This window comes from Procambarus clarkii, chromosome 48, assembly GCF_040958095.1.
Source record: "Procambarus clarkii isolate CNS0578487 chromosome 48, FALCON_Pclarkii_2.0, whole genome shotgun sequence".
NCBI classification, from domain to species: domain Eukaryota; kingdom Metazoa; phylum Arthropoda; class Malacostraca; order Decapoda; family Cambaridae; genus Procambarus; species Procambarus clarkii.
The window spans coordinates 32,648,580-32,672,689 of record NC_091197.1 but is presented as its reverse complement, the minus strand read 5'-3'; the positions used below and the strand labels follow the sequence as shown (position 1 = coordinate 32,672,689).

General features: G+C 52.0%; 2 protein-coding genes across 2 annotated transcripts; one reads left to right on the top strand and one right to left on the bottom strand.

Moving 5' to 3' along the window:
- LOC138350931 (keratin, type I cytoskeletal 9-like) lies at nucleotides 1–906 on the bottom strand. The gene is made up of 2 exons (XM_069302387.1): nucleotides 801–906; nucleotides 1–678 (listed from the first exon to the last, which is right to left on the bottom strand). Exons 1-2 carry the CDS (start codon nucleotides 822–824, stop codon nucleotides 220–222), a joined length of 483 nt encoding a protein of 160 aa, XP_069158488.1. The 5' UTR covers nucleotides 825–906; the 3' UTR covers nucleotides 1–219.
- Nucleotides 907–9,945: 9,039 nt separating this feature from the next.
- On the top strand, nucleotides 9,946–10,836 carry LOC138351196 (glycine, alanine and asparagine-rich protein-like). The gene has a single exon (XM_069302839.1). The coding sequence runs from the start codon at nucleotides 9,946–9,948 to the stop codon at nucleotides 10,834–10,836; it is 891 nt and encodes a 296-aa protein (XP_069158940.1).
- Nucleotides 10,837–24,110: the final 13,274 nt, after the last annotated feature.

Below are 24,110 nucleotides of genomic sequence, written 5' to 3'. Positions count from 1 at the left end.
TGAGTGGTGGCACCCAGGCAGCCCAGGATGGCACCCAGGCAGCCCAGGATGGCACCCAGGCAGCCCAGGATGGCACCCAGGCAGCCCAGGATGGCACCCAGGCAGCCCAGGATGGCACAGCTACGACCCCTCACACGCCACATGAGACTAGGTATAATAATGATATATTTTCTCTGTCCTGGAGGAGACCGGAGGAGTAAGGGGGTTGAGCCTTTGGTGTTAATGGTAGAGCCCGGCTTTCTGGGCTACATAGGCGGCGCCATGGTGAGCTGCGGCATTTAGAGAGGCGGCATTGGCGTGGTCCGTCAAGTAGTTAACAGTGTTGGCGATACTCGGGTCGTTAGCCTGTGCCACAACGCCATGGGCGGCGCTGGCGGCCGCCGCATCTGCGGTCTGGATAGCGTAGTTACCCCCTCCGACAGCCTTAGCAGCGTAGGGGTCTCCAGCGGCGAGGGCAGCGTGGTAGTACCACTGCTGTTGTGCTCCGTATGTTGATGGTTCGAAGGGGAAGCCTCCTGCATTGAGGACGTGAGATCTGGGTCCCGCGCTCAAGTATCCGAAGCCGCCATTACCAGCCAGCAGGACGTTGACGCCGCCGGAACCTCCACCGTAGCTGCCGGTGGAGGCGGCACCATAGCTGCCTCCGAAGCCACCTCCGTGGCTCCCTCCACGACGAACCTGCCAAGAATCACACCTCAAGACTAACAGCGGTACACAAATTGTTTGCACAATGTATATGTATAGATATATTGTATATGAATATTGTTGAATAGTGGGGGAACGTGAGAGGTAATACTCACCCTGGCGGCAGAACTCGCGCCCATCACAACAGCAACTGCGGAAGATAACAAGACACGTTACTACAGCTTAACACACCTTCTGCAAAGGGGAGGGTGCACGGGAAAGTGTGCACGTGGAAGGGTAATGGTTGAAGTAGAGGGGTGAAGGTGCTCATGGAGGGATGAGAGTGAATGTGGAGGGATGAGGGTTCACGGGGAGGGAGTGAGGGTGCACAGGGAGGAATAGGGGTGCACGTGGATGGGGTGAGGGTGCACGGGGAGGGGTGAGGATGCACGTGGATTGAGTGAGGGTGCATGGGGAGAGATGAGGGTGCACATGGATAGGATGAGGGTGCACGGGGAGGGGTGAGGATGCATGTGGAAGAGTGAGGGTGCACGGGGAGGGGTGAGGATGCTCGTGGATAGGGTGAGGGTGCACGGGGAAGGGTGATGATGCACGGGGAGGAATGAGGGTGCACGTGGGTGGGGTTAGGATTCACGGGGAGAGGTGAGGATGCACATGGAAGAGTGAGGGTGCACGGGGAGGAATGAGAGTGCACGTGGATGGGGGTGAGGGTGCACGCGGAGGGGTGAAGATGCACGTGGAAGGGTGAGGGTGCACGGGGAGGAATGAGGGTGCACGTGGATGGGGTGAGGGTGTACGGGGACGGGTGAGGGTGCACGTGGATGGGGTGAGGGTGCACGGGGAGAAGTGAGGGTGCACGGGGAGGGGTGAGGGTGGACGGGGGAGGAATGAGGGTGCACGGGGAGGAATGTGGGTACACGTGGATGGGGTGAGGGTGCATGGGGAGGGGTGAGGATACACGGGGAGGGGTGAGGATGCACGGGGAGGGGTGAGGGTGCACGGAGAGGAATGAGGGTGCACGGGGAGGAATGAGGGTGCATGGGGAGAGGTGAGGGTGCACGGGGAGGGGTGAGGGTGCACGGGGAGGGATGAGGATGCACGTGAGAGTGTAAGGGTGCACGGGGAGGAATGAGGGTGCACGTGGATGGGGTGAGGGTGCACGGGGAAGAGTGAGGATGCACGTGGAAGAGTGAAGGTGCACGGGGATGGGGTGAGGGTGCACGGGGAGGGGTGAGGATGCACGTGGAATAGTGAGGGTGCACGGGGATGGGGTGAGGGTGAACAGGGAGGAGTGAGGATGCACGTGGAAGTGTAAGGGTGCACGGGGAGGAATGAGGGTGCACGTGGAGGGGTGAGGGTGCACAGAGAGGAGTGAGGATGCACGTGGAAGTGTAAGGGTGCACGGGGAGGAATGAGGGTGCACGGGGAGGGGTGAGGGTGCACGGGGAGGAATGAGGGTGCACGTGGATGGGGTAAGGGTGCACGGGGAGGGGTGAGGGTGCACGGGGAGGGATGAGGATGCACGGGGAGGGATGAGGGTGCATCGGGAGGAATGAGGGTGCACGTGGATGGGATGAGGATGCACGGAGAGGGGTGAGGATGCACGGGGAGGTGTGAGGGGTGCATGGGGAGGGGGTGAGGGCGCAGGTTGTTTCTAACCACTGTAGTATTGGCCTCACATTAGTGGTATACAATATCTTGGATCTTTATTAATTGTTTTAAATGTTCTAATGTTTACTAGCGGCCTATCACGGGCTCACCATAGCCCGTGCTACTGGGAACTTTTTGTTCCAGCTAGCGAATCTTAAACAACAACAACAAACAAGAGCGGCCTAAATGGTGGCAGGAATCACACCTCAAGAAGCACACCTAAAGAATCACACCTCTAGAACCACTCTAGAACCTCTAGAACTAGGGCGTCTGACAGCTGGATGGACAACGCTTCGGATTCCTAATCCTGAGATTCCGGGTTCGATCCCCGGTAGAGGTGGAGACAAATGGGCAAAATGTTTCTTTCATCGTGATGCTCCTGTTCACCTAGCAGTAAATAGGTACCTGGGAGTTAGACAGCTGCTACGGGCTACTTTAACCTCAAGAATCACACGTCTACAATCACACCTCAAGAATCACCCTGGAGGAGAGAATCACACAGTATAAGATGGGCTCAAGACGAGGGGGAGGAAGACACGATACTACTCCAATATGACCCACACTGCTCCAATATGACCAACATTGCTCCAATATGACCAACACATCAGCTCATCACTTCCCAGCAGCTAATACTCGCTCACAACAGTGGGCTGCGTCCTGGCATCGTACACACAAGGTTCCAGCTTAGATTTTCGCGGCATGATTCAAGTGTTTCGACAACGTTTCTTCTCACCTGATGCTTTGTTCACCTAGTGGTAAATAGGTACTCTGGTGTAAAGCTACTTTTTTAGGTTGCTTCCTGGTGCAGGTTAGTAGTTGGCTTAGGGTAGACGTCGATAACAGGCATCCTCTCCCAGGCAATGGGAATCAATTTGTGGTCAGTTTTAAGAGCAAGAGTCATGGTAGTACATGTAGATGAGCAGTTCTGAGGGTAAGAGTCATGGTAGTACATGTAGAGGAGCAGTTCTAATGGTGACGAACTGTTGTGGGCCTCTTTAACATCTAAAGATTTAGGACCTCTTGAACACCTGTAACGCTAGGCGGTGCTTCGTAGGCTTTCTGCCTTCTTCCGATAATTACTTGTTTACTTTTAATTAAAATACTTATTTTAAAGATTTTCAATGTGATAAAGACTCATTATGGGAAGACTCGCTTAAAATACTCGAGGGTGATAAGCACATGGGAACACTCCGGGAAAGACATCCATGACTCTTGGAAAGACATCCATGACTCTTGGAAAGACATCCATGACTCTTGGAAAGACATCCATGACTCTTGGAAAGACATGCATGACTCCTGGAAAGACATCCATGACTCCTGGAAAGACATCCATGACTCTTGGAAAGACATCCATGACTCTTGGAAAGACATCCATGACTCCTGGAAAGCCATCCATGACTCCTGGAAAACATCCTTGACTCCTGGAAAGACATTCAAACACACCACTCTCAGAACACAACCCAGGACACACCACTCTCTGGACACAAGAGGGAGCTGTGGGCAGCTCTCGACCACTCTCAGGACACAGCCCAGGACACACCACTCACAGGACACACCATTCACAGGACACGGCCCAAGACACACCATTCACAGGACAGCCCAGTACACTATGCACTGCCCCAGACACTCACCAAGAAGAAGGGTCGGCCTCATGGTAGTGTTCTCAAGCTGGGAGTCTGCTCAACTGACCACAACTGGCCGAGCTGCCTGGTTTTAATGGTTCCCTAACAATGGCACGACCAGAGTTACACAACATTAAGAATGGCGGGTGGGAAAGCTAGCGACTGAATCTTTTATTCTTGTTCTCCTTTTGTGGTGCTCGGCCGCGACGCACTCTGAGGCATGGACGCCGGAAGTGCCGTCAACCCGGCCAGATGGTGGACAGCATTAGGTAATGGCATCATGTGTGGGTGTACCTAAAGCCCATAGGCAATACACCAGGAGCACAGTAAAGCGTGGGTCAGGCAGCCGGACCTCAATAGAGGCAATAATGAGCGTGGAGTAGCTGGCATTGTGGGGTCAGCTGCCCCGCCTCACACAGCTGCCCCATCACACGCAGCTGCCTAACGCCTGGCCCACCTCCTGCCCCACCACACACAGCTGCCCAGCGCCTGGCCCACCTCCTGCCTCACCACACACAGCTGCCCAACGCCTGGCCCACCTGCCCCACCACGCACAGCTGCCCAGCGCCTGGCCCACCTCCTGCACCACCACATACAGCTGCCCAACACCTGCCCCACTATACATAGCTGCCCAGCGCTTGCCCCACCACACAAAGCTGCACAGCGCCTGGCCCACCTCCTGCCCCACCACACACAGCTGCTCCGTGCCTGCCCCACTACACACAGCTGCCCAGCGCCTGCCCCACTACACAGCTGTCCAGCGCCTGCCCCACCACACACAGCTGCTCAGCACCTGCCCCACTACACATACGCCTGCCCCCCGTGGGTATGAGTGATCACAGTGTACTGTTGTTTGAATATATGGTCGAAGAAGGGTTAATGTACTGAAGGAAGGGACCAGAAAGCAAGAGGCCGGCATTCCGGAAGGGAAACTATGAATAGATGAGAAAATTCCTAACTGAAATAACTTGGGAAACAGAGCTCAGAGGAAAGACGGTTCAAGACATGATAGGCTACATCACACAGAAGTGTAAGGAGGCAGCAGACAAGTACGTCCCAGTCCGAAAGGAAAAAAAGAAAATGGAGATGAGAAACCCATGGTTTAATCAGAGTTGCAAGCTAGCAAAGCAGCTAAGTAAAAGGCCGTGGAGAAACTATAGAAACAACAGAACACTAGAGAGCAGAGAAAGATACCACAGCGCCAGGAATGAATACGTCAGGGTGAGAAGAGAGGTAGAGAGGCAATATGAAAATGACATAGCGATCAAAGTAAAGACTCAACCCAAACTGCTACATAGCCACATGTTGTGGCTATGGGGTCTGCTGTGGCCACATGTTGTGGCATAGTACAATGTTGGTCCAAACATTCAGATCTGATAGGAAAGAACTTACTGACTCCCAACGACCTGAAAGTACTAGTATAAAAAGCTATGATTTGTTCAGATCTGAAACCTACATCTATGGACAGCACAAAACGTCCACTAGACTGTGCGACACAGTGGTTGCAAGGATCAGGTTGGGTTACCGTTACCTGTGGCAGGTGGCTGCAGGTGACGGGTCTCCCAATCCTGAGCACTCCAGTTGCAAACTCTGTGAGCAGGAACTACGGCATGATCTCCCGCACTACATCACTGAATGCCCAGTTATTAGACCTTTCAGACCAGTTGGCATGAGGTACCTGGAGCTTTGCAATTACTTTATTCACTCTCGTATTCTTGAAGATATCCTCACAGTATACCCAAAATTTGCCAGTGCAGGCTATTAAACACATGGCTCTGTATGACTAACCATCCTGCGAGATGGGGACTTGTATTACCACTGCTACCTTATTCAATCTTGTGTTGTTGATATCCCCAAAATGCATCCGGAGTCTGCCAGTGCAGACCGCTTATCACATGCCTCTGTATGACTAACCATCCTGTGTGATGGGGATTTCTTAGCATCACCTAGTTAGCTTTTTTGACACACTGTACTCCACTTCATATAGTCTAGGGTAGCTGCACTAATGCAGATGTACCTAATATGTTAATAAAAAAAAAAATACATAGCCACATCAGGAGGAAAACAGTGAAGGAACAGGTAATGAAACTGAGGATAGGGGTAGAAAGATTCACTACAAACGACAAGGAAGTGTGCGAGGACCTCAATAAGAAATTCCAGGAAGTCTTCACCTCAGAGCAAGGAGAAGTCCCAGAGATAAGGGAGGGAACATCAAACCAGACACCACTAGAGGAGTTTGTGATTACCAGTGGGGAGGTGATGAAGCATCTGCTAGATTTGGACGTGACAAAGGCTATAGGCCTGGATGGAATATCACCATGGACTCTAAAGGAAGGAGCAGAAGCTCTGTGCCTACCACTCTCCATGGTGTACAACAAGTCACTGGTAACAGGTGAACTGCCAAAAATTTGGAAGACGGCCAATGTAATCCCAATATACAAGAAGGGTGATAGGTAGGAGGCACTGAACTACAGGCCAGTGTCCCTAGCTTGCATTCCATGCAAGATGATGGAAAAGATTGTGCGAAAAAAGCTAGTGGAACATCTAGAGCGGAAGAACACTGTAACACGACATCAACATGGGTTCAGAGATGACAAATCATGCCTAACATGATTAATTGAGTTCTATGACCAGGCAACAAAACTCAGGCAAGAGAGAGGACTGGGCAGACTGCATATTTCTGGACTGCCAGAAAGCTTTTGACACAGTACCACATAAGAGACTAGTGCACAAACTGGAGATGCAGGCAGGAATGAAAAAAAAGGTACTCCACTGGATAAGAGAGTACCTAAGCAACAGGACACAGCGAGTCATCGTGAGAGGTGAGGTCTCCGAGAGGCGGGGAGTCACCAGTGGAGTCCCACAGGGATCAGTCCTTGGACCTATACTGTTTCTGATATACGTAAATGATCTCCAAGAAGGAATTGACTTGTTCTTCTCGATGTTTGCTGATGATGCAAAAATTATGATGAGGATCAGGACACAGGAGGATAGTATGAGGCTACAAGATGACCTAGACAAACTGAAGAAATGGTCCGACAAATGGCTACTAAAGGTTTTGGCTACATTTACTTTTAGCCTACATTTACTTTTAGTAAATGTAGCCAACCTAAAAGGTTGGCTACATTTACTTTTACTAAGTAAATGGCTACTTACCTTACATTTACCCAAGTAAATGTAAGGTAATGAAACTAGGAGGCCAGTCACTGGATACCGAATGGGAGATGAAGTCCTTCACGTAACGGGCAGAGAGAAAGATCTGGGAGTTGATATCATGCCAAACCTGTCTCCCGAATCCCACATAATAAGAAGGCTGGCTAACATCAGAACTGCTTTCTGAAACCTGTGTAAGTAATCCTTCAGAACCTTGTATACCACATATGTAAGGCCAATCCTGGATTATGCAGCCCCAGCATGGAGCCTTTATCTAGTCAAGCACAAGAAGAAGCTGGAAAAAGTTCATAAGTATGCCACTAGGCTAGTCCCAGAACTAAGAGGGATGACTTACGAGGACAGACTACGTGAACTGCACCTCACGTCGCTGGAAGACAGAAGAGCTAGGGGAGACATGATCACCACATGCAAAATTCTCAGAGGAATTGACAGGGTGGACAAGGATGCGGGTGGTACACGCACAAGGGGACACAGGTGGAAGCTGAGTACCCAAATGAGCTGCAGAGACATTAGAAATAATTTTTTTAGTGTCAGAGTAGTTAGTAAATGGAATGCACTAGGAAGTGGTGTGGTGGAGGCTGACTCCATACACAGTTTCAAATGTAGATATGATAGAGCCCAGTAGGCTCAGGAACCTGTACACCAGTTGATTGACGGTTGAGAGGCGGGACCAAAGAGCCAGAGCTCAACCCTCGCAAGCTCAATTAAGTGAGTACAGCTGCCCAGCGCCTGCCCCACCACACACAGATGCCCCAACCCAGTCCCACCTCCTGCCCCACCACACGCAGCTGTCCACCTCCTGCCCCACCACACGCAGCTGCCCACCTCTTTCCCCACTGCACACAGCTGCCCAGCGCCTGCCCCACCACACACAGCTGCCCACAGCTGTCTGTGCGGGAGTGTGGAGGTTACTTCTCGACCCCGGACCTCTACGGGAGTGTGGAGGTTACTGCTCGACCCCGGACCTCTACGGGAGTGTGGAGGTTACTGCTTGACCCCGGACCTCTACGGGAGTGTGGAGGTTACTGCTCGACCCCGGACCTCTACGGGAGTGTGGAGGTTACTGCTCGACCCCGGACCTCTACGGGAGTGTGGAGGTTACTGCTCGACCCCGGACCTCTACGGGAGTGTGGAGGTTACTGCTCGACCCCGGACCTCTACGGGAGTGTGGAGGTTACTGCTCGACCAGGGTCTCGACAGTCCCACAGTTATAGAGAGACTTGTTATATAGAGACTCGTGCTATTAGGTTGTTAAGAGGCGGAGATGTGTTTCCCTTCAGTGTAGAGTAAGTGTCTTTGTCCATTGTTCCTCGTTACACCTACACCCAGAGTGTATACACACTGAGAAGTGTGTCTCACCTCTCAGTGTGTACATACTGAGAGGTGTCTCACTTCCCAGTGTGTACACACTGGGCACCTTACTCATGAACTATGTTCAAGGGTACAGTATTCCAGGTGGGTGGTGAGTATGGTGGTGTTGGCGTCATAACCTTCCATGGTTATGCGTCAAGCCCACCACCAAACATAGACGCAGACCCGGCTCATCGTGATACAGATTATAAGCAGTACGGTGTTTCAGGTTTGTTAATGTTATATAAACTCACATCTCAGCCTTAAACTAGCCTCTCTGCTTGCTGATTCTCTCTACAGTTAATTATTTTGACTGTCTATGATTATCTATGAATAATTTCCCTTCTTTCGATATTCTTATTTAATGAAGGAAAGTCCTCTGTTTTAACCCAGCAAGTCATTACACAGGCTGTGCCTAACTAGCCGAGAACATGATGAGAGCGAGTGGTTCACCTCTGGATGTCTATTAACCGCATTCATTTACTAGCGAACCAGCTAACCAAGTGAAGTTAAGTGAACAAGGAGGCGGTATAAGTGCGATATAAGTCTTAGAGAGTTGAGCAGGTGAAGCAAGAGTTAGGGACACAGATTTCACACACACACGATCATGCATGTGTGGGATAGTTAGGGCCAAGACCAGAATAGTTAGGGCCAAGGCCAGGATAGTTAGGGGCCAAGGCCATTATAGTTAGGGGCCAAGGCCAGTATAGTTAGGGCCAAGGCCAGGGTAGTTAGGGCCAAGGCCAGGACAGTTAGGGCCAAGGCTGGGATAGTTAGAGGCAGTGTCAGTATAGGGCCAAGGCCAGGATAGTTAGGGCCAAGGCCAGTATAGTTTGGGCCGAGGCCAAGAAAGTTAGGGCCAAGGCCAGGATAGGGCCGAGGCCAAGATAGTTAGGGCCATGGCTATGATAGAGGCCAAGGTCAGGATAGTTAGAGTCAAGGCCAGGATAGGTAATGGCAGTGTCAGTATAGGGCCAAGACAAGGATAAGGGAAGTGACAGTATAGTTGGGGCCAATGCCAGGATAGTTAGGACCAAGGCCAGGATAGTTAGGACCAAGGCCAGGGTAGTTAAGGGCAGTGTCAGTATAGGGCCAAGGCCAGGATAGTTAGGGCCAAGGCCAGGATAGTTAGGGCCAAGGCCAGGATAGTTAGGGCCAAGGCCAGGATAGTTAGGACCAAGGCCAGGGTAGTTAGGGCCAAGGCCAGGATAGTTAGGACCAAGGCTAGAACAGTTAGGGGCAGTATCAGTATAGGGCCAATGCCAGGATAGTTAGGGCCTATGCTAGGATAGTTAGGGCCACGACCAGGGTAGTTAGGGCCAAGGTAAGGATAGTTAGGGCCAAGGCAAGGATAGTTAGGGCCAAGGCAAGGATAGTTAGGGACAAGGCCAGGATAGTTAGGGCCAAGGCAAGGATAGTTAGGGCCAAGGCAAGGATAGTTAAACCCAAGGCCAGGATAGTTAGGGCGAAGGCCAGAATTGTTAGGGCAAAGGGCAGGATAGTTATGGCCAGTATAGTTAGGGCCAAGGCTAGGATAGTTAGGGCCAAGGCTAGGATAGTTAGGGCCAAGGCCAAGATAGTTAGGGCCAAGGTCAGGATAGTTAGGGCCAAGGCCAGTATAGTTAGGGCCAAGGCCAGTATAGTTAGGGCCAAGGCCAGTATAGTTAGGGCCAAGGCTAGGATAGTTAGGGCCAAGGCCAAGATAGTTAGGGCCAAGGCCAGTATAGTTAGGGCCAAGGCCAGTATAGTTAGGGCCAAGGCCAGTATAGTTAGGGCCAAGGCTAGGATAGTTAGGGCCAAGGCCAAGATAGTTAGGGCCAAGGCCAGTATAGTTAGGGCCAAGGCCAGTATAGTTAGGGACAAGGCTAGGATAGTTAGGGCCAAGGCCAAGATAGTTAGGGCCAAGGCCAGTATAGTTAGGGCCAAGGCCAGTATAGTTAGGGCCAAGGCCAGTATAGTTAGGGCCAAGGCTAGGATAGTTAGGGCCAAGGCCAAGATAGTTAGGGCCAAGGCCAGTATAGTTAGGGCCAAGGCCAGTATAGTTAGGGACAAGGCTAAGATAGTTAGGGCCAAGGCCAAGATAGTTAGGGCCAAGGCCAGTATAGTTAGGGCCAAGGCCAGGATAGTTAGGGCCAAGGCCAGTATAGTTAGGGCCAAGGCCAGTATAGTTAGGGCCAAGGCCAGTATAGTTAGGGCCAAGGCCAGTATAGTTAGGGCCAAGGCCAGTATAGTTAGGGCCAAGGCTAGGATAGTTAGGGCCAAGGCCAGTATAGTTAGGGCCAAGGCCAGTATAGTTAGGGCCAAGGCTAGGATAGTTAGGGACAAGGCCAGGATAGTTAGGGCCAAGGCCAGGATAGTTAGGGCCAAGGCTAGGATAGGGCCAAGGCTAGGATAGTTAGGGACAAGGCCAGGATAGTTAGGGACAAGGCAAGGATAGTTAGGGCCAAGGTCAGGATAGTTAGGGCCAAGGCCAAGATAGTTAGGGGCAAGGCCAGTATAGTTAGGACCAAGGCCAGTATAGTTAGGGCCAAGGCTAGGATAGTTAGGGCCAAGGCTAGGATAGTTAGGGCCAAGGCTAGGATAGTTACGGGCAGTGTCGGTATAGGGGCAAGGCCAGGATAGTTAGGGCCAAGGCCAAGATAGTTAGGGGCAAGACCAGTATAGTTAGGGCCAAGGCCAGTATAGTTAGGGCCAAGGCCAGTATAGTTAGGCCCAGTGCCAGGATAGTTAGGGCCAAGACAAGGATTATTAGGGCAATGCCAGGATAGTTAGGGCCAAGGCAATGGTAGTTAGGGCCAAGGCCAGGATTGTTAGGGCCAATGCCAGGATAGTTAGGGCCAAGGCAAGGATAGTTAGGGCCAAGGCAAGGATAGTTAGGGCCAAGGCAAGGATAGTTAGGGCCAAGGTCAGGATAGTTAGGGGCAGTGCCAGTTTAGTTTGGGCCAAGGCCAGGATAGGTATGGCCAAGGTCAGGATAGTTAGGGACAGTGCCAGTATAGGTAAGGGCCAAGGCCAGGATAGTTAGGGCAAAGGTCAGGATAGTTAGGGTCTGTGCCAGTAGTTAGGGCCATTATCAGAGGCAAGAAGGGAAACAATAAGCCCATGAGGGTAAACAAACTCATCTCCAAGAAACATAAGTTATTTATTAAATAATTAAATTATGTATATACATTGCTAGCATGTGGAAGCTGTAGCGACTCTTGTTGATAATTTGGCAACGGAGATGACCTGGACACTTCACGGAAAAGGCTCTTGAGGTATACTGTACACCCACAAGGGGACTGTACACTAGCATGTTATACTCTTTATAATATATCATTGCTAAAGACAACTCTTCGCAAATCTCAGAGATATAATTATAATTTTTGCTATTATCAGATGTCTTCATTTAACAGACGCTGTATTGTGAGGATGTGTTCTGTACCTAAGACTGTCAGCAGTCTCCAGGAAGCTCCAGGCAGACCCTAGTAGCCTTGGGAAGCCTCAGGCGGCCCCAGGCAGCTTTAAGAAGCCCCAGGCAGCTTTAGGGAGCCCCAGGCAGCTATAGTGAGCCCCAGGCAGGTATAGTGAGCTCCAGGCAGCTTTAGGGAGCCCCAGGCAGCTACAGTGAGCCCCAGGCAGGTATAGTGAGCCCCAGGCAGCTTTAGAGAGCCCCCAGGCAGCCCCAGGTAGCTTTAGGGAGCCCCAGGCAGCTTCAGGAAGTCCCAGGCAGCTTTAGGGAGCCCCAGGCAGCTTTTGGGAGCCCCAGGAAGCTTTAGGGAGCCCCAGGCAGCTTTAAGGAGCCCTAGGCAGCTATAGTGAGCCGTAGGCAGCTTTAGGGAGCCCCAGGCAGCTTTAAGGAGCCCTAGGCAGCTATAGTGAGCCGCAGGCAGCTTTAGGGAGCCCCAGGCAGCTTTAAGGAGCCCAAACGCAGCTTTAAGGAGCCCCAGGCAGCTATAGTGAGCCCCGAGCAGCTTTAGGAGCCCCAGGTAGCTTTAGGGAGCCCCAGGGAGCCCTAGGAATCCTTAGACAACTCTTGGCAACCCCGTGTTGCTTGAGACATGACCAAGGTGTGTGTTGGATAGAAGTGTTCACAGACTGAGCCGAGTATTGCCACAGCTCCCACAGGTGGATCTATCTAGGAATATCATTAAATAATTTGATTTTCTAAAAGTCAACCTGACGCTCCTTGATATGTTTTGATATAGTTTTAATGCCAAGGTTTCTTGCTACGATGACCTGCAGGTTGTCCCTGGGTGCAGCCTCATCGTTGCAACACCGTTGTCATGATGTGGTCAGTTATATTATAATCAGCTGGAGAATTTATGCAAAAAGGAAAGCACTGGTTCTGATGGAAATGTACTCTGGCCCAGAATGACGGCAAGTACCTTCAACTGCAGATACTGTTCTCGGCACCAACGAGAGGACGAGGCTGTATAATCGTTTATGAGTGGTTGTGTGTGAGCGTGTGGGCATCATTCAAGAAGTGAGGAAGTGTATGGCACCAGGGTGACGGCGGGTCCGGGTTAGTGCTTGTTGTAGTGGGGAGACGGACCGCCCCGTGCCGGGTGGGCCTTGTACAGGGCCTTGGTGGCGGCCGCCTGGGCCTGCTCCGCTGCGCCCTGGGTCCTCGCTAGCTCCGACACAGCCAGGGTTTGTTTATGTATTATTTTATTGGCTACGGATTGTGCCTGGCTTAGCATTTTGTTCTGTTGGTAGTAAGCCTCAGTGGCTGATGTCAGTACTTGCTGCGCGACCGCTGCCTGAGCCTCGGCGGCCCCCAGGGCCTGCTGCAGGATGGCCACCTGGGACAATGCCAACAGCTGAATGTTGTCGGCTGCCTGCACAGTGCGTCTGGTTTGTGCAGTCTGGGAGGCCTCTTTGAAGACAATAGCTTGTGCAAGTTGAGCGGCCTGAGTCAACTGCGCTGCCTCGGCGTATTTGGCCGCTGCGGCTGCCTGAGCTTCTTGTGCTGCTGATGACGCCTTCGCCGCTACTTTTCGTGATGCCTCTTGTGCTGCATTGTACGCTGCCTCCGCTTGTGACTCAGCAGCAGCTGTGGCCTTACCAGCGGCCCGGCTGGCCAAGTCTGCCGCTGAGTGGCCATGATGGCCCGCCTGGTGGCCCCCTAGCAGAAACTGGAGTCCGCCTCCGCCGCCAGACTGTGACGCTAGCTGCTGCAGGAGAGAGTGACCGATGCCGCCATTGAAGTCATATCCTCGCTTACCCTGTCCAATATATTACCAAGATTAAAAACAACAGTTTTGCGTAATAGAACGGACATAGGCTAGTCGGGGTACTGCTTTAAGACAAATTAGAAATTATAAACACCCCCAGCTAAGGCATTTTTATGGAGTCTTTCATAGAGTGTGATTAACCTGGAGTTGTTTGGGCAGCAATACAATGTCTTAAACCCATACAGTTGTTTCAGTGGTTCTTAATAATATATTTTCTGAGGGAAGGTGGAAAGGGGGACAACAGAGTGGGGATTAGATATAGATACTTTGATAGATAAACAACTAGATGGATAAATAGATATATGGACGGACATACAGATAGATTGATGGATAATTTGTTATACTGAATCACCAACACAATTACTGTCAAACCCAATGTACCTACTTGTATATATAAATGTATATCTTGATAGATGGACTGATACATGGTTAGATAGACGGATAAATAGATGAATGGATAGAAAGATGGGAAAGATATGGACAGATTGACTCCTGCAATCCAAAGACTTGGCTTCCACATTGCAAGCCCAAGACTTTGCTTCCACACTGCTGGTTCCTGCAAGCTTAAGACTTGGCTTCCACACTGGTGGCTCCTACAAGACTTGGCTTCCATACTGGTGGTTCCTGCAAGCTTAAGACTTGACTTCCACACTGGTGGCTCCTGCAAGACTTGGCTTCCATACTGGTGGCTCCTGCAAGCTTAAGACTTGACTTCCACACTGGTGGCTCCTGCAAGACTTGGCTTCCATACTGGTGGTTCCTGCAAGCTTAAGACTTGACTTCCACACTGGTGGCTCCTGCAAGACTTGGCTTCCATACTGGTGGCTCCTGCAAGCTTAAGACTTGACTTCCACACTGGTGGCTCCTACAAGACTTGGCTTCCATACTGGTGGCTCCTGCAAGCCCAAGAATTGGCTACTACACTGGTGGCTTCTGCAAGCCTAAGACTTGACTTCCACACTAGTGGCTCCTGCAAGCCTAAGACTTGACTTCCACACTGGTGGCTCCTGCAAGCCTAAAACTTGACTTCCACACTGCTGGCTCCTGCAAGCCCAAGACTTGGCATCCACACTGCTGGCTCCTGCAAGCCCAAGACTTGGCTTCCACACTGCTGGCTCCTGCAAGTCCAAGACGTATCCACGGCCCCCAAGACTGAAGACTCGCCCATCACGCTAACTTCAACAGTTGCCAAACTCCCGCGAACCAGTTTAGTAATAAGTGAACAGATGCATGAGGTGTAAGGCCGCCTTAGGGTAACTAGTGTTATTCCCTAGGGACTAGGGAATGTGGTGTCTAGGGAACTAGTACTATGGAACCCACAACTCCCGGGTTCTCCCGTGGGTGAACAGGTGCATGAGGTGCGACTTACCCTCCTGGGGTCGGAGACGGAGGAGGGTGTGGTGGTGATCTGCTCGTGTGGGTCCGTCAAGGGAGCAGCACTAACTACTCCTCCTGTTGGTGGGACAAACATCAGTCTCCAGAGGTCTGCTCTTGAGCCTCTCCATGCTCTCATATCTTAGTAATAATATTACAACTACTGAAGTACAAAGCAATGGAAGGTAAAGTATCCCCAAGTCACTATGTCTGAGATCAATTACAACTACAAGTTAAAGAAGAAATTCGGGCCAGATTCACGAAGCAGTTACGCAAGCACTTACGAACCTGTATCTCTTTTCTCAATTTTTGGCGGCTTTGTTTACAATTATTAAACAGTTAATGAGCACCGAAGCACCAGGGGGCTGTTTATAACAATAACAACAGTTGATTGGGAAGTTTTCATGCTTGTAAACTGTTTAATAAATGTAACGAAAGCCGTCAAAAATTGAGGAAAGATGCACACATCCGTAAGTACTTGCGTAACTGCTTCGTGAATCTGGGTCCGCCCGATGTGTATGGTAGAAAGAGCCCTACGCCTGTACACGCTGGAGTGCTCGTACTTGTCAGTGGAGGCAGCAACAAGGCAAGCACTGTCCGGGTGTCACACAACAGTACCTAAGGTGAGGCTGCCGGTCACAACACAACACCACCACATCCAGCGCCACACTCCTCTCGTCTTCCTGGTTCCCTCTCCCATGTCTGTGGTGTGTTGCGGCGAGTCTGGAGCAGCGGAGAGCGAAGCTTTTCCTTCGGCCAGTGTTGCTGTAGCTGGCCCAGCACCTCTGATGGGTCGCGCGAGGACCCCAGCCCTTATATAACTGTCACTCCCCCAGCCTGCCACGTCACTCTTCACCCCCACCACCACCCCCTCCAGTGCAGTCATTATGCACACCCCAGACACCCCCCGTGGGTATAGTGGCTGGGAGCCGAGACACATAATAGCTCCACCAACACCACTAAACAATGTTAGGGTTGAGAAATTTACACATGCATTGAATTAATTACAATGTGAAAGTTGAGATATATAACAAAGATCTTGTAGCAACACTAATACATCAGCAGGTTGTAGCAACACTAATACATCAGCAGGTTGTAGCAACACTAATACATCAGCAGGTTGTAGCAACACTAATACATGAGCAGGTTGTAGTAACACTAATACATCAGCAGGTTGTAGTAACACTAATACATCAGCAGGTTGTAGCAACACTAATACATCAGCAGGTTGTAGTAACACTAATACATCAGCAGGTTGTAGCAACACTAATACATCAGCAGGTTGTAGTAATACTAATACATCAGCAGGTTGTAGTAACACTAATACATCAGCAGGTTGTAGCAACACTAATACATCAGCAGGTTGTAGCAACACTAATACATGAGCAGGTTGTAGCAACACTAATACATCAGCAGGTTGTAGCAACACTAATACATCAGCAGGTTGTAACAACACTAATACATCAGCAGGTTGTAACAACACTAATACATCAGCAGGTTGTAGCAACACTAATACATCAGCAGGTTGTAGTAACACTAATACATCAGCAGGTTGTAGCAACACTAATACATCAGCAGGTTGTAGTAATACTAATACATCAGCAGGTTGTAGTAACACTAATACATCAGCAGGTTGTAGCAACACTAATACATGAGCAGGTTGTAGCAACACTAATACATCAGCAGGTTGTAGTAACACTAATACATGAGCAGGTTGTAACAACACTAATACATCAGCAGGTTGTAGTAACACTAATACATCAGAAGGTTGTAGTAACACTAATACATCAGCAGGTTGTAGCAACACTAATACATCAGCAGGTTGTAGTAACACTAATACATCAGCAGGTTGTAGTAACACTAATACATCAGCAGGTTGTAGCAACACTAATACATCAGCAGGTTGTAGTAACACTAATACATCAGCAGGTTGTAGCAACACTAATACATCAGCAGGTTGTAGCAACACTAATACATGAGCAGGTTGTAGTAACACTAATACATCAGCAGGTTGTAGCAACACTAATACATCAGCAGGTTGTAGCAACACTAATACATCAGCAGGTTGTAGTAATACTAATACATCAGCAGGTTGTAGTAATACTAATACATCAGCAGGTTGTAACAACACTAATACATCAGCAGGTTGTAGTAACACTAATACATCAGCAGGTTGTAGTAACACTAATACATCAGCAGGTTGTAGTAATACTAATACATCAGCAGGTTGTAGTAATACTAATACATCAGCAGGTTGTAACAACACTAATACATCAGCAGGTTGTAGTAACACTAATACATCAGCAGGTTGTAGTAACACTAATACATCAGCAGGTTGTAGCAACACTAATACATCAGCAGGTTGTAGCAACACTAATACATCAGCAGGTTGTAGCAACACTAATACATCAGCAGGTTGTAGTAACACTAATACATCAGCAGGTTGTAGTAACACTAATACATCAGCAGGTTGTAACAACACTAATACATCAGCAGGTTGTAGTAATACTAATACATCAGCAGGTTGTAGCAACACTAATACATCAGCAGGTTGTAGCAACACTAATACATCAGCAGGTTGTAGCAACACCAATTTATCAGAAAATTTTCATTTGGAGATTTCAATGCTTCACGAAGGAGTGAGACCATCCAGCGAGGGGGGGGGGGGGAGGGCCTCACCACACAGGAGACCATCAAGCGAGGGGGGGGGGGGAGGGCCTCACCACACAGGAGACCATCAAGCGAGGGGGGGGGGAGGGCCTCACCACACAGGAGACCATCCAGCTATCGGAAGACCTCACCACACAGGAGACCATCCAGTGAGAGGGGGGGACCTCCCCACGCAGGAGAGACCATCCAGCGAGGGGGGAGGGACCTCACCACACAGGAGACCATCCAGCGAGGGGGGGACCTCACCACACAGGAGACCATCCAGCGAAAGGGGAGGGACCTCACCATACAGGAGACCATCCAGTGAGGGGGGAGGGACCTCACCACACAGGAGACCATCCAGCAAGGGGGAGGGGGGGGACCTCACCATACAGGAGACCATCCAGCGAGGGGGGAGGGACCTCACCACATAGGAGACCATCCAGCAAGGGGGAGGAGGGGACCTCACCACACAGGAGACCATCCAGCGAAAAGGGAGGGACCTCACCACACAGGAGACCATCCAGCAAGGGGGAGGGGGGACCTCACCACACAGGAGACCATCCAGCGAGCGGGGAGGGACCTCACCACACAGGAGACCATCCAGCTAGGGGGGGAAGGGACCTCACCACACAGGAGACCATCCAGCAAGGGGGAGGGGGGACCTCACCACACAGGAGACCATCCAGCGAGAGGGGAGGGACCTCACCACACAGGAGACCATCCAGCGAGAGGGGAGGGACCTCACCACACAAGAGACCATCCAGCGATGGGGGTAGGAGGGACCTCACCACACAGGAGACCATCCAAGGAAGAGGGGGGGGGACCTCACCACACAGGAGACCATCCAGCTAGGGGGGGAGGGACCTCACCACACAGGAGACCATCCAGCAAGGGGGAGGGGGGACCGCTCCACACAGGAGACCATCGAGCGAGGGGGGTGGGACTTCACCACACAGGAGACCATCCAGCGATGGGGGGGAGGGACCTCACCACACAGGAGACCATCCAGGGAAGGGGGGGGGACCTCACCACACAGGAGACCATCCAGCGAGGGGGGAGGGACCTCACAACACAGGAGACCATCCTGCGAGGGGGGGGACCTCACAACACAGGAGACGATCCAGCGAGGGGGGGGGGGACCTCACCACACAGGAGACTATCCAGCGAGGGGGGGGGACCTCACAACACAGGAGACCATCCAGCGAGGGGGGGGGGACCTCACAACACAGGAGACCATCCAACGAGGGGGGGGGACCTCACAACACAGGAGACCATCCAGCGAGGGGGGAGGGACCTCACCACACAGGAGACCATCCAGCGAGGGGGGGGGGACCTCGCCACACAGGAGACCATCCAGCGAGGGGGGGGGGACCTCACCACACAGGAGACCATCCAGCGAGGGGGGGATCTCACCACACAGGAGACCATCCAGCGAGGGGGGGACCTCACAACACAGGAGAACATTCAACGAGGGGGGGACCTCACCACACAGGAGACCATCCAGCGAGGGGGGGTGGATCTCACAACACAGGAGACCATCCAGCGAGGGGGGGGGGACCTCACCACACAGGAGACCATCCAGTGAGAGGGGGAACCTCACCACACAGGAGACCATCCAGCGAGGCGGAAGGGACCTCACCACACAGGAGACCATCCAGTGAGGGGGGGACCTCACCACACAGGAGAACATTCAACGAGGGGGGGACCTCACCACACAGGAGACCATCCAGCGAGGGGGGGGGGGACCTCACCACACAGGAGACCATCCAGCGAGGGGGGAGGGACCTCACCACACAGGAGACCATCCAGCGAGTGGGGGGACCTCACCACACAGGAGACCATCCAGCGAGGGGGGAGGGACCTCACCACACAGGAGATCATCCAGCGAGGGGGGAGGGACCTCACCACACAGGAGACCATCCAGCGAGAGGGGGGACCTCACCACACAGGAGACCATCCAGCGAGGGGGGAGGGACCTCACCACACAGGCCACCATCCAGTGAGGGGGAGGGACCTCACCACACAGGAGACCAGCGAGGGGGAGGAATCTCACCACACAGGAGACCAGCGAGGGGGGGGGACCTCACCACACAGGAGACCATCCAGTAAGGGGGAGGGACCTCACCACACAGGAGATCATCCAGTGAGGGGGGGGACCTCACCACACAGGAGACCATCCAGCGAGGCGGAAGGGACCTCACCACACAGGAGACCATCCAGTGAGGGGGGGACCTCACCACACAGGAGACCAGCGAGGGGGGGTGGGACCTCACCACACAGGAGACCAGCGAGGGGGAGGGACCTCACCACACAGGAGACCAGCGAGGGGGAGGGACCTCACCACACAGGAGACCAGCGAGGGGGAGGGACCTCACCACACAGGAGACCAGCGAGGGGGAGGGACCTCACCACACAGGAGACCAGCGAGGGGGGGTGGGACCTCACCACACAGGAGACCAGCGAGGGGGAGTGACCTCACCACACAGGAGACCAGCGAGGGGGAGGGACCTCACCACACAGGAGACCAGCGAGGGGGAGGGACCTCACCACACAGGAGACCAGCGAGGGGGGGTGGGACCTCACCACAGAGGAATACAGCTGAGAAAATATAATATTGTAGTCTTGGAAGCGATGTATGTTACAAAATATGGAACTCTGTTCTTGTCTGTCTGTCAATTATTGAATTACTGTGGCATGGATCTTCTTTTTCTCTCTATTAAACTTGTGTTGAGGACTCTTATATTTTATATAATATATTTGCTGCATTCTCTGAGATGTCATAGCGAGTAGCGCAGTGCACTCCCTGGTGTTGTCTCTGGCACTCTGATGTTGTCTCTGGCACTCTGGTGTTGTCTCTGGCACTCTGGTGTTGTCTCTGGCACTCTGGTGTTGTCTCTGGCACTCTGGTGTTGTCTCTGGCACTCTGGTGTTGTCTCTGGCACTCTGGTGTTGTCTCTGGCACTCTGGTGTTGTCTCTGGCACTCTGGTGTTGTCTCTGGCACTCTGGTGTTGTCTCTGGCACTCTGGTGTTGTCTCTGGCACTCTGGTGTTGTCTCTGGCACTCTGGTGTTGTCTCTGGCACTCTGGTGTTGTCTCTGGCACTCTGGTGTTGTCTCTGGCACTCTGGTGTTGTCTCTGGCACTCTGGTGTTGTCTCTGGCACTCTGGTGTTGTCTCTGGCACTCTGGTGTTGTCTCTGGCACTCTGGTGTTGTCTCTGGCACTCTGGTGTTGTCTCCGGCACTCTGGTGTTGTCTCTGGCACTCTGGTGTTGTCTCTGGCACTTCTGGTGTTGTCTCTGGCACTCTGGTGCTGTCTCTGGCACTCTGGTGTTGTCTCTGGCACTCTGATGTTGTCTCTGGCACTCTGGTGCTGTCTCTGGCACTCTGGTGTTGTCTCTGGCACTCTGGTGCTGTCTCTGGCACTCTGATGTTGTCTCTGGCACTCTGGTGTTGTCTCTGGCTCTCTGGTGTTGTCTCTGGCACTCTGGTGCTGTCTCTGGCACTCTGGTGTTGTCTCTGGCACTCTGATGTTGTCTCTGGCACTCTGATGTTGTCTCTGGCACTCTGGTGTTGTCTCTGGCACTCTGGTGTTGTCTCTGGCACTCTGGTGTTGTCTCTGGCACTCTGATGTTGTCTCTGGCACTCTGATGTTGTCTCTGGCACTCTGGTGTTGTCTCTGGCACTCTGGTGTTGTCTCTGGCACTCTGGTGTTGTCTCTGGCACTCTGGTGTTGTCTCTGGCACTCTGGTGTTGTCTCTGGCACTCTGGTGTTGTCTCTGGCACTCTGGTGTTGTCTCTGGCACTCTGATGTTGTCTCTGGCACTCTGGTGCTGTCTCTGGCACTCTGGTGTTGTCTCTGGCACTCTGGTGCTGTCTCTGGCACTCTGATGTTGTCTCTGGCACTCTGATGTTGTCTCTGGCACTCTGATGTTGTCTCTGGCACTCTGGTGTTGTCTCTGGCACTCTGGTGTTGTCTCTGGCACTCTGGTGTTGTCTCTGGCACTCTGGTGTTGTCTCTGGCACTCTGGTGTTGTCTCTGGCACTCTGGTGTTGTCTCTGGCAGCTGGCACTCTGGTGTTGTCTCTGGCAGCTGGCACTCTGGTGTCGTCTCTGGCAGCTGGCACTCTGGTGTTGTCTCTGGCACTCTGGTGTTGTCTCTGGCAGCTGGCACTCTGGTGTTGTCTCTGGCACTCTGGTGTTGTCTCTGGCACTCTGGTGTTGTCTCTGGCACTCTGGTGTTGTCTCTGGCACTCTGATGTTGTCTCTGGCACTCTGGTGTTGTCTCTGGCACTCTGGTGTTGTCTCTGGCACTCTGGTGTTGTCTCTGGCACTCTGATGTTGTCTCTGGCACTCTGGTGTTGTCTCTGGCACTCTGATGTTGTCTCTGGCACTCTGGTGTTGTCTCTGGCACTCTGGTGTTGTCTCTGGCACTCTGGTGTTGTCTCTGGCAGCTGGCACTCTGGTGTTGTCTCTGGCAGCTGGCACTCTGGTGTTGTCTCTGGCAGCTGGCACTCTGGTGTTGTCTTTGGCAGCTGGCACTCTGGTGTTGTCTCTGGCAGCTGGCACTCTGGTGTTGTCTCTGGCAGCTGGCACTCTGGTGTTGTCTCTGGCAGCTGGCACTCTGGTGTTGTCTTTGGCAGCTGGCACTCTGGTGTTGTCTCTGGCAGCTGTCACTCTGGTGTTGTCTCTGGCAGCTGGCACTCTCGTGTTGTCTCTGGCACTCTGGTGTTGTCTCTGGCAGCTGGCACTCTGGTGTTGTCTCTGGCAGCTGGCACTCTGGTGTCGTCTCTGGCAGCTGGCACTCTGGTGTTGTCTCTGGCACTCTGGTGTTGTCTCTGGCAGCTGGCACTCTGGTGTCGTCTCTGGCAGCTGGCACTCTGGTGTTGTCTCTGGCACTCTGGTGTTGTCTCTGGCAGCTGGCACTCTGGTGTTGTCTCTGGCAGCTGGCACTCTGGTGTCGTCTCTGGCAGCTGGCACTCTGGTGTTGTCTCTGGCACTCTGGTGTTGTCTCTGGCAGCTGGCACTCTGGTGTCGTCTCTGGCAGCTGGCACTCTGGTGTTGTCTCTGGCACTCTGGTGTTGTCTCTGGCAGCTGGCACTCTGGTGTTGTCTCTGGCACTCTGGTGTTGTCTCTGGTTGTCTCTGGCAGCTGGCACTCTGGTGTTGTCTCTGGCAGCTGGCACTCTGGTGTTGTCTCTGGCAGCTGGCACTCTGGTGTTGTCTCTGGTTGTCTCTGGCAGCTGGCACTCTGGTGTTGTCTCTGGCAGCTGGCACTCTGGTGTTGTCTCTGGTTGTCTCTGGCAGCTGGCACTCTGGTGTTGTCTCTGGCAGCTGGCACTCTGGTGTTGTCTCTTGCAGCTGTCACTCTGGTGTTGTCTCTGGCAGCTGGCACTCTGGTGTTGTCTCTTGCAGCTGTCACTCTGGTGTTGTCTCTGGCAGCTGGCACTCTGGTGTTGTCTTCGGCAGCTGGCACTCTGGTGTTGTCTTCGGCAGCTGGCACTCTGGTGTTGTCTCTGGCAGCTGGCACTGACTGGTGTTGTCTCTTGCAGCTGTCACTCTGGTGTTGTCTCTGGCAGCTGGCACTCTGGTGTTGTCTCTGGCAGCTGGCACTCTGGTGTTGTCTCTGGCAGCTGGCACTGACTGGTGTGCGTACCTTTGATTTTAAGGAAAAGAAGGTTGTTTTTGAACTGTATAAATCTCTGGTGCGCCCCCCTTCCCCTTCTGGATTATTATTTCCAAAGAAGGAGACCTCGTCTTCAAAAGGACGCAGCTGCTCTGGAGAAAGTGCAACACCGGGCAATAAAAATCATTCTAGAGCTAAGTCATCTCTCGTACCAGGAACGGTTGAGGGCCACAGGGCTAACAACACTTCAAACCATACATGACATGGCGGATCTCGTCGAAGTGTTCAATATACTGAACAATATGGAGGATGTTGACAATTTCTTCTAAAAGGTCAGATGTAACACAGACAAGGAACAACGGGTTCAAGCTCATCAAACCACAATGTAGGACTGAGAACTGGAGATGCTTTTTCACCCATGAAACCGCCTACCCGCAGAAGCCGAAAATGCCAAATCTCTGTTAAATTTTTAAATCTAGCTGGAAAATCTTCAGGGCAAATTTTACAATCCGGCGGCTCCCTGTCCTCGTCGAAGCCACTAGAGTGTATATAGCCCACAGGTAAATTCAGGTAAATAACAAAAAACATGGAACACCATTTCCCAGATATTAGGGTTAAGTAAAAACTTTAAAAACAAAACTATTTTTCATGATGGAACTTGTATAATGTTATCTGCTACTCAATTCAATAGTTTCTTCGCCTCCATTGCAGGGTTGCCAGAATCCGAATTGCTGAAAGTAGCAAGCTTCAGTACTAAAAGTCGTGAATTTATAATTAAAGTAACTAAACAGTTTTTTTAGCGATT

Excerpts from the sequence above, each read along its gene's own strand:
- LOC138350931 (XM_069302387.1), bottom strand. The coding sequence starts at position 824 with ATGGGCGCGAGTTCTGCCGCCAGG. Across the intron at positions 679-800 it reads GCGCGAGTTCTGCCGCCAGG|GTTCGTCGTGGAGGGAGCCA; the intron begins GTGAGTATTACC and ends GATTCTTGGCAG.
- LOC138351196 (XM_069302839.1), top strand. The coding sequence starts at position 9,946 with ATGGCCAGTATAGTTAGGGCCAAGGCTAGGATAGTTAGGGCCAAGGCT.